The sequence below is a fragment of the Orcinus orca genome, chromosome 7, assembly GCF_937001465.1.
Source record: "Orcinus orca chromosome 7, mOrcOrc1.1, whole genome shotgun sequence".
NCBI classification, from domain to species: domain Eukaryota; kingdom Metazoa; phylum Chordata; class Mammalia; order Artiodactyla; family Delphinidae; genus Orcinus; species Orcinus orca.
In genome coordinates, this window is record NC_064565.1 from 59,179,799 (window position 1) to 59,192,874 (window position 13,076).

Consider the following 13,076-nt stretch of genomic DNA (forward strand, 5'->3'; position numbering starts at 1 on the left):
TAATAGTAGTATATTTTAATGTGTATTAGAAAAAAATAATATAAGACCTGGTTAAGAATATGGACTCCAGAGCCAAAATGACTCCCAGATCTACCTTAATTAGTGGTGTGAAGTTGGGCAAGTTATTTAACCTGTCTGTCTCTCAGTTTCATCTATGAATGGGATAAAAATAGGACACACCTCATTGAGATGGTGAGAGAATTAAATGAGTTAATATATGTAGTATTCAGAAGAGTAATGGCGTATAATATTTGCTGTGATTATTATATCTTACTTTTATTAGTACCTCCATCAGTTTTGTGGATGATAATATTTATGATCTGGCAAAATTTCTAAGTTAAAAAAGTAAATTTAAAAAAAATTAAGTAAATAGTATAGGTGATACTCTCATATGGCAAAATGGATGAAGATAGTATATTACTGAAATTTGGAAAATGTTTCAATAGCTTGTGCCATGGAGGTTTTACCTCTTAAATATTTCTCTAATATATCTCCTCCTCTCAATCCCTATTTTAACAATGCCCTGTCATCCATCTCTTTCACCTGGACTTTTTAAAGACACCTCTAACCACCTCTCTCCCTGCTCTTTTTTTTTTTTTTTTTTCTGTCTGCCTTCAAATACACGTTCCACCCTGGTATCCAGGTATTCCTGCAGAAATTCAGAATTGATCATACTTGTTTCCCTACTTAAATCTTTCATGACTACTTTGTTTCCCTACTTTTAAATCCTTCATTCTTAGGATAAAGTTCTAACTCCAAGGCCCACAAGACTCCATTATCCAGCTTGTACCCCTCTGGCTACATCTGTCACCATTTCAGCCTCAATTTTGACCCATACGCAACAACAAAGTGCTTGTAGCTCCACACACATTCTTTTTTCACTGGTTCATGCTGTCCCCTCTCCTTGGAAAAACTGATCCACTCAGACCAGGATGGGGCTCTCCTTTGGTCTCCCATGTACCTAGTACACATCTTTATCACTTACTGCCATACTCTTTTATAATTATCCATTATGTTTCTGACTCCCCAGTTAGAGTGTGAGCACGCTGAGGTCAATGACTGTTCATTTTTGTGTTCCTAGGGCTCAACATAGTGCTGGGCACTGAATAGGTAGTCAGAGTAGTGCTTATTTTTTTATTTTTCAGTCATCTATGTTTGGTCATAGGTACTGTGACTTGACATTAAGAAAAATCATTAATAATGTTATGTAACTTCTGGTTATATCTGGAACACTTCACATGTATCTCTTCCTAATCTGTGTGTGTGTGTGTGTGTGTGTGTGTGTGTGTGTGTGTATACAGAGAGAGAGAACTTTATTCTCAAGTATCCAAGCGTGACTACTTGCCTAAGAAGAATTACTTTTCAACCTCTATAGTCTTACTTTTACTTTCCAAGCTCTTTATTTTGCATTTACATTCCTATAAGAAAAATTTAAGAAAAGTATTTCTGTGGATAGAATAGCATTAATTTCTTTTTTTCTGGAAGTTATTATATTCTTTATAAACAAAACCGTTTTCCATTTATTACAATTTCAAGCACCAAACAACACTAACATCAGCTCAGGATTATCGGTTTGGGTTTTTTCCTGTTTCACTTAGCAGTTTTATTACCTTTTTTGGAAATGGAAATCAGGTAAATTTATTGCAGTGCTGTTTAGTCATGAAAAAAAATCCAGAACAGGAGGACATGTAGTAAACATGTACACTTGCTACATTATAATTTAGGAGTGACCATTTTAAATTTTTGAATACATTTCAATATTTATTGATTAAATTATATGTATTCTTTTCTAGGTGAAATGAGCAAAAATGTAGTCATTACAGAGCAGGAGAAAAATAATGAATATTCCCCTGAGGATACTGATGACAAGTTGTCTGAATCAACAGATGATGATGGTGAGGATGATACCAATGATGAAGATAATGAGGAAGACAGTAACCCTAATAAGGATACTCATGCCCCATTAGAGTTAATGACAGAAGTAAGTTTTACTCATATGTTATAACTCAAGAAACTTAAAAATATTAAAATAGCTGAATAGTATATTGTCTTGCAGACTAAAAAAAATGGTCAAAATATCCTTGCCCACACACAGATGCTTACCTCGTTACTCATCTTTCTTACTACTTTCACCAGGGTAGAGGTGAGTGAAGATTCTAGAAGTGACTCAAAGTATTCTGGTAAAGGCAGAAGCAGGAATAAGAGAAGTTTGGGCATAAGACTCTTCAAGGACTACTTTAAGGAAAACTTTTTACTTACTGGGTACCATGCTAGTTACTTGGGATATTTAGAGATAAATAAGAAAGACATGACCTTACCCTTGAGAACTAACAGGCACATATTATGTATATAATGCAATTTATAATAAAAGGAAATATGTGCTAGTAGAGGTGTTTGGAAAGTTCTCTGGGAACTGGGAGGACTGAGTGACTAATTGAGAAAAGAAGCAGGAGAAATGGGTAAAGGAAGGATTTTTAGAGGAAGAGACATGAATGGAATCTTAGAAACTTGAAGAGGGATGTGTAGGAATTCATCTGGTAAACATATCAAGGAGGTGTTCCTGGCATAGGAAACAGCATTGGCAAAGGCATTGAAGCCTGAAACGTCACATGCGAAAATTGTACATAAACGTTTACGGATAATTCTATGGAGAACAAAACAGTTGTACCTCACTTGTTGTGGTGTCACAGTCTACCTTTAATTAATATTACACAACTTCATGTATATCATAAGAACTTCATAACAGTACATTTTCATTTCTCCCTTCTCATCCTTTGTATTTTTGTTGTCATGTGTTTTACTTGTACATGTGTTATAAGCCCCACAATACATTGTTCTTTTTGTTTTAGATGGTTAGCTATCTTTTAAAGAGATTTTCTTAATGGAAAATATCTTCTTTTGGAAGGCATTTCTGGAGTTCTACATAGCTCTGTGTAGATCCAAATTTCTACCTGATATTATTTTCCTTTTACCTGAACAGCTTCCCTTACTATTTCTTATAATGCAGTTCTGCTGGAAATGAATTCTCTCAGCTTTTGTTTGCCTGAAAAGTCTTAATTTCACCTTTATTTTTAAAGGATTTGATAGCTGGAGATTCTATGGTGGGGGGCCATGTTTCTTTCAGTACTTTGAAAGGTTGCTCCATTCTCTCACATTTTGCATAGCTTTAGACAGGATGTCTGCTGTTATTCTTATTTTTATTTACATGTATATGTCTTTTTTACCATCTTTCAAATTTTTTTCATATGTATTAGTTTTGGCAATTTGATTATGATATGCCTTGATGTGACCTATTTCTTCTGTTCATTGAGATTCTTGGACCTATGAGTTTATAGTTTTCACCAGGTTTGGAAAATGTTCAGTTATTAAGTCTTCAAATGTTTTTTCTGATCTCTGCCCTCCCTCTCTTCATCTGGGCTACAATTATACATATGTCAGATCACCCAATATCATCACTGATGTTCCCTTTTTTTCATGTTTTTTTCTATATATTTAAAAAATTATTTATTTTTGGCTACACTGGGTCTTAGTTGTGGCACATGGGCTCTCTAATTGTGGTGTGCAGGCTTAGTTGTCCCACAGCAACTATGTGGGATCATAGTTCCCTAACCAGGGATCGAACCCATGTCCCCTACATTGGAAGGCAGATTCTTTACCACTGGACCACCAGGGAAGTCCCTCTATGTATTTTATTTTAGAAACTTCTAATGCTCTTTGTTCAAGTTCATGATCTTTTCTTTGCAGTTATAATCTGCTGTTAAGTCCATTTCCCTCCTTCTCTCCCTCTCCCTCCCTAGCCCCATATATATGCATATATATTATTCATTTTAGGTATCCTGTTTATCATCTCTAGAAGCTTTCTTTAAATATTTTTGTAACTATCATTTCTCACCTCATCATGTTCAGATTTTCTCTACTTTTGAGCATATGGCATATATTTATAATGGCTATTTTAACATGTTTCTCTGCTATGCTATCACCTCTGTCAACTCTAGGTCAGTTTCTATTGATTAAGTTTTCTCCTGCTTATAGGTCATATTTTCCTGCATCTTTGCATGCCTGGTAATTTTTTACCAAATCCTACATGTTGTAAATTTTATGCTCTTGGATACAAACTTTTGTTGTTGGACTTTGATCTGGGACAGTTGAGTTACTTGGAAATAGGTTTCTCCTTTTGAGTTTTGGTTTTTAACTTTGTTGGGAAGATCCAGGGCAACCTTTACAGTGTAGGGACACTACTAAGGCCCCTTAAGTCCCCTTATGAGGACTCTTCCCAGTGCTCTCTGTATTAAGAGGACCTTCCACTCTGGCTGGAGAGAACATGAGTTCTTCTCAGCCCTGTGTGAGGTCCAGTGAGTATTCCATCTGCTCATTCTAGTGATTCTTTCTCCAGCCTCAGTTTCTTCATACTCATATGCAGATCAATACCAGCCAAAGACTCTTTAATATTACTTCATGTCCCTATCTCTTGCAGCGTAAACCTAGTATGCCTGCAAATGGTTCAGAATATGTGACACACAAGCAAGAATAATTATCTGAGTGTAGGCTTCTTTTTTTAATGGAAGGTGTCTAAATAACTAATAATAGAAGATCAGTAAATTGTGGAGCCTAAGTAAGTAAAAAAAATAAACAAGAATATTTAATTCCATGGGGAGAAAATGACCATGAAATGTGGTGTATTTTTTAAAAGTTACTGAATAATCCTAGTTTTTGTAAATATATATGTGTTCATTTATGGAAAAAATACTAAAATGATGTTCATGGAGATGTTAAAAATAAACATCTCTAAATGGTAAAAATGCTATTTAATGCTATTAAATTGGGGACAGAATGTGTTTATTTAGCATTTAAATTTCCTACCTACAAAAATATACATACAAATATGCATACAAATATTACTTTGTAGTAAAAAAACTACAATAAAAATAGTAAAAGCAAAACTAGATGGTATAAGGGCAATCAATACTGGAAAATATTGAATATACATAATTGTAAATCTATATTTTTTTACTAAGTATTGTCGTGTAATTATGGATTAAGTTCACAAATAAAAGCTGTATCTGAACCAAAGGGATATTAAGGTGATTAAAGTCTTCAGAGTCTATGCCAGTTGAATCAACCTACATATTCTCAAATTGTTCAGTAGTGTGTACACTGTGTGGCTGCAGCAAAGCAGAGGTATCATACTTATTCTGTGTGGCCTTAAATAGTCCTTAAATAGTCCTCATTAACTGACTGATTACAGACTCAGCCCTGGAAAAACAAGTAAAAGTTAAAAGCAAAATAGTTAATCATTAATGGAATATTTTCTAGGGAGTTTATAATTGACATTTAAATTCTCTGTGAAACTACGTAGCTGAAGAATTTCTGAATGTTTTCCAGTTCCTGAGATCAGAAATGGGCCAAGACTACCATTTGGCAAAAAAATTATGTCAGAAGAGTAAGTACAAAATACTTTTCCTTTTTCCAATCTTCTCTGTTTCCAAATACATTCCATAATATATAAGATGGTCTGATTATCATACATCTAATGAATTCTCTGATAGTGTCTCAGTGAATCCTTGATAGTAAAAATTGGTATAAGGACTAATTTAGACTTCTAGAGTAACTTTGAGTGGGATAAAATGACAGAGACTAATTACACCATTAAAAAATAAGTCAAAACCCTTAGCCTCATGATAACAGGTTGGTAGCATTGTGCCTTTAGATTCAAAGAAGTGTTGTGTAGTGCAGAAAGCCTTACTTAACAGGCAATTATTCCACAAATATTTGAGTACCTACGTGTGCCAGGCACTGTTCTAGGCACTGGACAGATAATGATCCCACATTTATATCTAGTTTCAGACAGATAAATTTATCTGTAACTAGTGTGTCACAGATGATAGGTGCTATGGAGAAAAATAAAGCAGGGAAGAAGGAGTAGAAAATGCTGGGAGGGAGGCAAAGCAGTTTTAAGTAGGATGGTCTAGGAAGGCCTCACTGGAAGACTAGAGCAAACACCTGAAGAAGTTGAGGAAGTGAGTCCTGTCATCTGGAGGAAGTGTGTTCCAGGCAGGACTAATAGCAAATGTGTTGAGAATAAGCCAGGGAAAGTATGATAGGAGATGAGGTCGGAGAGCTTACAGCTTACAGGGGTTGTGCAGATTGCATAACCTTTCGCAGCTTAAGGACCTTGGCTTTTTCTCTGAGTGAGGTGGGAAACCACTGGACACTTTTGAGTAGAGGAATGATATGAACTACCTTATTTTTCTGTCTTTGGGTTTTAGTGGTTTGACTTGACGTTCAAAATGGTGGTGGTTTTCTTTGTATTTATTTGAGGATTTCTTGGCCATTAACCTTCAAAGATTGCCTCTGCCATATTCTCTCTCTTCTCTTCCTGGGTCTCCAATTACACATAAATTAGACTTTTTTTTCATGGTGTCCCACGTGTATCTTATACTCAGCTCTGTTTTTTCCATTTCTTTCTATTTCTATGCTTCAGTTTGGATATCTTCTATTGACCTGTTTTTGAGTTAATTTATCCTATCCTTTTTCTCTTACTTCATTAGTCTTAGTTATTTTAAAGGAGAAAATGGCAACTCTACAATTAAACTTTATTAATAATGGACTTGAAATATTAACTATTGTAGACCTGTCTTATGGTTAAAATCTTTTAGTGAAAATGTAGTGTAGGGACATGGGGTCTACTCTCCCTTGCCTCACAGAGTCCCCACTGTGGATACAGAACTTCTTAAATCATTGGCTAATTTTTAAAATGGGTTTTTTGAATGCTTTAACACTACCTATTTTATATCCAAAATAATTTGCCTTGTTTAATCCTTTTAAGCATTTTTGACCTTTAGAGCCATCGAATAAAATATTTCAATCAAAACTGTTTCTGGTGGCCCACAAACAGAATTTCCAATCAGAAAGAATCCTTAGAGAGAGAATCATGTCCAATCCTCTGTTTTTATAAATAGTGAAACTGAAGCAGAGAGAGGTTAAGCAGCTGTGTAGTCCTGCTCAGGGAGCAAGTGACACAGCCAGAACTGGAACCCCAGCCTCCTTTTCCCTCAACTACTTTTCTTCTCTGTGTGGCTGGTATAGAAGGGAGTGATTTTGTAGCTCTAGCTCCCAGTTCTCTTGAGTTTTTCTTGTGGAGCCTAATTGTAGGAAAATTTACATATTATATTATATTTATATATTCATCAATCATTTTAGAAAAACCTCTGGCTAAAGCTTACAAAATATAGACACTGATATCACCACATCTGTCAGTAAGTTTTGGCTGTTAGCCCAAACTGTAAACAGCAGGTGCTCAGTATAATGCTTATGGACCTGACATACCAGTGCACGTGCATTAAGGGCCAGGTCAATGGGGATGAAAAAGTTCAAACTGATATATCTTAATGGGGTTATATTCCTTTAAAAACTCACTCCCTTCCTTCCAACCAATAAATATTGAGCACTAACTCTGTACCAGACATTATGCTGGGAGCTGGAGAGAAAGCAGAACTCAGAGCACACATGCTCTAAACCCTTTTGGGGTTGATATCAGACGTGGTTTGCACTCTTACTGACTCATCCAGTAATGCTGTTTACTCTCTTCCGTCCATGGCAAATAGTGGTGCCTCTAAAACTAAGGACTAAACTCTAGGAAAAGAAGCTATGGAGTGCCCTAAGGCAGGCACCATGATCCAGGGAGCCAGATGGGAAAGAGCTGCTCCCAAGAGGAAGAAGAGGCTGATGGGAAATGTGAGCAAAAAGGCCCCGAGAATGGGCGTAGAGAGCAGGGGTGTGCAAAGTAAGATTGGCTGCCCCTGAGGCAGATTGCCAGGCAAGGATGTGAAAATTAGGGAGGCCCCGGTTTTGCAAAGCCAGGCAAGTTCAAGGAAGAACAGAGAGTTGTAGACAGACTGTTCCAGGGAGAAGGAAGTGCTAGTTCTTTGATGCAAATAGGAACGCTTGGCTGAGGGCTTACCCAAAGTCCCTCTCTGTGTTCAGAGCAACAGACAAAACAAATTTTTTTCATCTGGCATGGACCCTAAAATATTATATGTAAATTCCTACAGCATAGATATTCTTTTTCTAAAAATTGTTTTGAAGGATAGTTGATTTACAATGTTGTGTTAATTTCTACTATACAGCAAAGTGATTCAGTCATACATATATATATACATTCTTTTTCATATTCTTTTCCATTATAGTTTATCACAGGATATTTAATATAGTTCCCTATGCTATACAGTAGGCACTTGTTGTTTATCCACTCTATATATAATAGTTTGCATCTACTAACCCCAAACTCCCAACCCGTCCCTCCCTCATCCCCCCAGCTTGGCAACCACAAGTCTGTTCTCTCCAGCATAGATATTCTTTTGTCTCTTTCTTTTTCCCCCCATCTTCTAGCTCTTCCATGAAACACTCCACCTTTCTCTATGTATATATTTATAAAGTTATGCATGTAAACATAGATTGTGTATTTACATTTTTATGTATTTATATATGTATATATTGAACACCTACTATGGGAACATTAAACATACATTGTTTAATTCTTACAGCAATTCAATGAGACAGATATGATTAACCTCATTTTACAGATGAGCAAAGTGAGGCTAGCAAGGAGAACTAATTCACCCAAAGTCACACAGCTACCCAGTGGTAAAGCTAGGATTAGATCCCAGGTCTGGCTTGAGAGCCTATGATTTCTTGCTATATTTCCATTTCCTCATTTGACTAATAAGCTTATATTTCTGGTTAAGTAGGCAGAGACTTGGAAAAGAGATGCTTTTATGAATCAATCAGATTGAAATGGCTCCTATAAGTTGACTAATATATTTTTTATTTGTATCTAAGGCAACTAGTTTATATGAAATAGTGCATCTTTGTCCCTGCAGAAATGTTTTACAAATCCACTCTCTTGAATAACCAATCACCGTATAATCATTTGTATCTTCACTTGGCTGCAGGGCTTCCCATCCTGCATCCCAGGTGCAAATGGGTTCTTTTCTTTTTATCCTGCCTTCTAAAAAAGTTGTTGGTGAAGCCTTGGAAAAGTGGTTTTTAAATGAGACTGCAAGTCAAGAGTCCCAAGTCTCATGATTGACTGTGAGATTTTCTGTCAGTCTTCCCATTTCTTGGTCTCTTTACCTGCAGCCCAGTCATCTCAGGGTGCCAACACTTCTGCTCACAGGCAGCCCGAGATTCTACAAAAATAACTTTTAAGCCTTGAAGGCTTACTCTGTCAATTATAATAATTGTAAATGTTTAAAAATAATGGCCTGAAAACCAAAATGGTTCTCATCATCATGGGTCTAACACAAATACAGATGTATCTGCAGAAAAGAAAGTTCCTATAAAGTTTTCTATTTATTTATTTATTTATTTATTTATTGCGGTACGCGGGCCTCTCACTGTTGTGGCCTCTCCCGTTGCGGGGCACAGGCTCTGGACGCGCAGGCTCAGCAGCCATGGCTCACGGGCCCAGCCGTTCCGTGGCATGTGGGATCCTCCCGGACCAGGGCACGAACCCGTGTCCCCTGCATCGGCAGGCGGACTCTCAACCACTGTGCCACCACGGAAGCCCTCTATTTATTTTTGAGTAAAATAAATCACCCTTTCTTATTAGCCTAGAGTATAATTTTATCAAGGCATAAAAGGACTGCTTCCTATTCAGTTGTCTATATTCATTTATTCCTTTTTTTTTTTTTTTTTTTTTTTAATGTTTTGAAGGCTCCACCTCTGTGTCAGGTACTCTCTTAGGGCTGCAACAGTGAACAAGACCAACAGTCTGTGTACCCTAGCATAGCCTCCTGTCTGAGGGCCTTAGAGCTCCGTGGGCAGCAGAATCCCCAGCTCCCTGCCCCAGCCCTTCAGCCAGAAGGAGGCATCCACTGCACACTTAGGAGGGAACCAAGCCTTTCTCCAGGCCCAGAACCACTCCAGGAAAACTAATAATCAACATTTATTCAGCACCTACCATGCACCAAGGACTAAACTAAGTATTTATCTTTATCCATATTATCTGTTTGATTCATCAGAACAGCCTGATGTGGTCAATAGTATTATTACAGATAAGGGAACTGAGGTACAGAGGCATTAAATGCTTTCACCAAGGTGACCCAGCTAGACAGTGGCAGAGCCAGGGTTCACATCTGACAGTCTTTCTTCAGGGTCCATACCGGCCTCTGCTTATGGGCCCCGGTTGGGAAACAACTCCCAGAACATCAACTGCATGTGCTAAGGGCTTCTCTTGCCTTTTTACAAACCCTACTAGCCTGTCAAAGCGTTTTTTATTTATCACCTAGGATGGATATTGCAGGGCTAAGCTTCAAAGCAGATACCTTTCCGTCACTCTGACAATTGCCAGCATTTTTTGTTAAACGCTGAGAATAGCTGATGCCATGCTCCACTCCCATGGAATAATCCTAACTCCAACATGAAACTTTCTAAGCTGTGTTCCAAGGAATATTAGTTCAAGATTTCTTAGTAAGTGTTCCACCAAAAAAGGATTCCATGGGGATAATAAATTGGGGAAACCACATTCTCCTCTCTGTAAGATCCATAGTAGTTATGAGCATATTAATGGCTATGTAAAATCCTGCAGTTACTCCTTACTATAAGCTTTACCTGATTAACTTCATTAGCCTAGTTTCCCAAATGCATATTAACATCTTAAGAAACTAGTATCTCAAGGAGCAAGTTGGAGAAACTCTGCTCTAGAAAGAGGCTTAGCCTCAGAGAAAGATTTAGACTGCTAAATTATTTTAGTCTAAGTTAAAATGTACAAACAGTCACTTTTATCAGAAGCCTTAGAAGATGTATAAATACCCCTAGAAGCCTTAAAAGCATGTTCTGAGCAGGTGCACATTCATGCTAACCCAGATTGATGGTACATTGTTATATATTAGGAATTGGGAAATAAAGACCTTGGTTTAGTGTGTCAGGATGAAAGCCATATGGGGTGAGGCCCTCTGAGCCATTGGGGCCTAAGTGAACCATCCACAATTCTCTGTCTCACTGTTAGCCAGGCAAATAGCACGCTTGATGTTTCAGTGCCCCCTGGGGGCCATCAAGATATTACGCAGGAGTCACAACATTTAAATGGATGGTGCAGAATTATGAATACACCTCAAGGCAGGTAGGAAGAAGGCAGAGAGAGAGATCTGTAGAGCAAGATCTGAAAAAATAAATAAACTAGCCTAGAAAACTCTGAAACAAAAGGTGTAAATCTTTCTGGGCTCTAGGACATTGGTAACATACTAACAGGCCTAAAAAGAAATCTATTGATATGGTCCAAAGGAAAGATGACACATTCACATAAAGGATCAGCAAAAAGGAATAAATAGCACTTAAAAACAATGGGTCTGATGAAGAGGTGAGGGTGCTGTTAAGTAGGTGATGACTAGGGTGTCATTAATAAAGTCTCCATGTTTTGCGGGAGTTGCACCTTGTTTGGGGAATGCTTATAGTCAAGAAACACTTTGGCTACAGGCCCATGAGGGAAGCCTCATAGTGATAGAGATTTCCTTCTTTGGACAGGAGGTAGAAACTAGAATGAGGAGTATTTCCCTTACAAAGCACCTAAGATAAGTAGAACATTTTCTCTATTTGCGCTTAGATATACCCATGGTATAATTGTTGGTGGTTTTGCTTTGTGCATTTTCACTTACTCTCATTGACAGTTTCAGTCTCATTCTGAAGAGGCTGTTTGCTGAAACACTTCAAACACTAATAATATGCATTCTGTTGTCCATTTTCAGTCCTAATCTATGAACCAGAAAATCCTGAGGCCAAGGAGTTTTCCTCACTTATTGAAGAAATGCTGCTGATGGGTAAATTTAAAAATTGAAATTACTTCTTTCTCATAGAACTATGAGCAGTCACTATTTAAAAATCCATTGCCCCAGGAGATTGGCAAAGTACATCCTCATGAAGTGGTTAAGAAAAGGCTAAATGGTTGTCTTGGATGGTTTCGTGAAACCGGCTTGTCCTCTGTGGATGGTCAAGATGACTCCCTTTCCTCTGTGGGGTGGAACTGCCCAAGCAAAGCAGGCTCCCTGGGCACAAGGTGTTGGGCACTGACAGAGTCCTCAGAGGGAACAGAACCTGCTAATTGTGCCAGGCACTAAAGGGATTATCCCACAGTTCCAAGCAAAGCCAGTACCCTCTAAATCACCCTGAATCTCGCTTTACTCTTATTCTATTTAAGTAAGAATTAAGTTGACGGTAGTAAAAAATATTTTTATAGACCAGTGTATTAAATTTATTTTAAATCCACGAACATCTTTATGCCAGTAAGAATATGTTCTTCTTTGTACTACTGCTTTGACCCTACATGCAGTTAGCAAACTTCAGCTCAGTTCTCACATTCCAAAAATATGTATTTCTTAGTGGCGGGGAAAACAAGGAGAATTGTGATTTTTTGAGGGTAGAAATACTAAGAAACATTTAAAGCAAGTCTTTCCCTTTCTGTGGCAGAGAAAGCTCAAAATCTGGAGGAAGATGATGAAGAGAGTGAAGAGGACAGTAGTGGTGAGAGTGAAGGGGAGAGCAGTGAGGATCCAAGTGAAGAAAGCTCTGATGAATGTGAAGATGGGTGATGACAGTTGCTGCTATAGTTTAATCTTCATGTATGTTCATTACTGTATACTATGGAAATATAAAGAAGAGAGCTGCATTTCAGTCTAACTGTTCTTTATTTGGTACAGAGTTCTTTTAATTTATCCATATTAGTTTGAGCTACTTCTTAATATTTAGATTTTAGCTCAAGGTGAGCTACTCAGAGAGGGAAGTAATCATTGAAAACACATAGCACTAACTATGTGCCAGGTGCTGTTCTATATACATTAATTTGTTGAATCCAACAAACCTATGAGGTTAGCACTATTATCATCCCCATTCAACAGATGAGAAAACTGAGGCCCAGAGAGGGTGAGTCATTTGCCCAGTATCATATACCTGTTGATCGGTAGAGCCTAGATTTGCATACGGACATTATGGCTCCAGAATCCATACTCCAAGCCCCTCCCATGTCCACTACTTTAGGCATTTTATATCATTTGTTTCATGTTCTTTATAGCACATATCAGTAC

At 37.5% G+C, this 13,076-nt stretch overlaps 1 protein-coding gene across 10 annotated transcripts in view; it reads left to right on the forward strand.

Annotated features, from left to right (window-relative positions):
* The window catches only part of ERICH2 (glutamate rich 2), a 30,432-nt gene extending 17,771 nt beyond the window's left edge, over window positions 1–12,661 (forward strand). For all 10 annotated transcript variants that reach the window (XM_033423549.2, XM_033423555.2, XM_033423550.2 and 7 more), the window contains 4 exons: window positions 1,794–1,981; window positions 5,383–5,440; window positions 11,745–11,816; window positions 12,463–12,661. In XM_033423549.2, the coding sequence (XP_033279440.1) occupies window positions 1,794–1,981; window positions 5,383–5,440; window positions 11,745–11,816; window positions 12,463–12,584 (440 nt within the window). In that variant the 3' untranslated portion in view covers window positions 12,585–12,661. The remainder of the gene's footprint in view (window positions 1–1,793; window positions 1,982–5,382; window positions 5,441–11,744; window positions 11,817–12,462) is intronic.
* The last annotated feature ends 415 nt before the right edge of the window (window positions 12,662–13,076 follow it).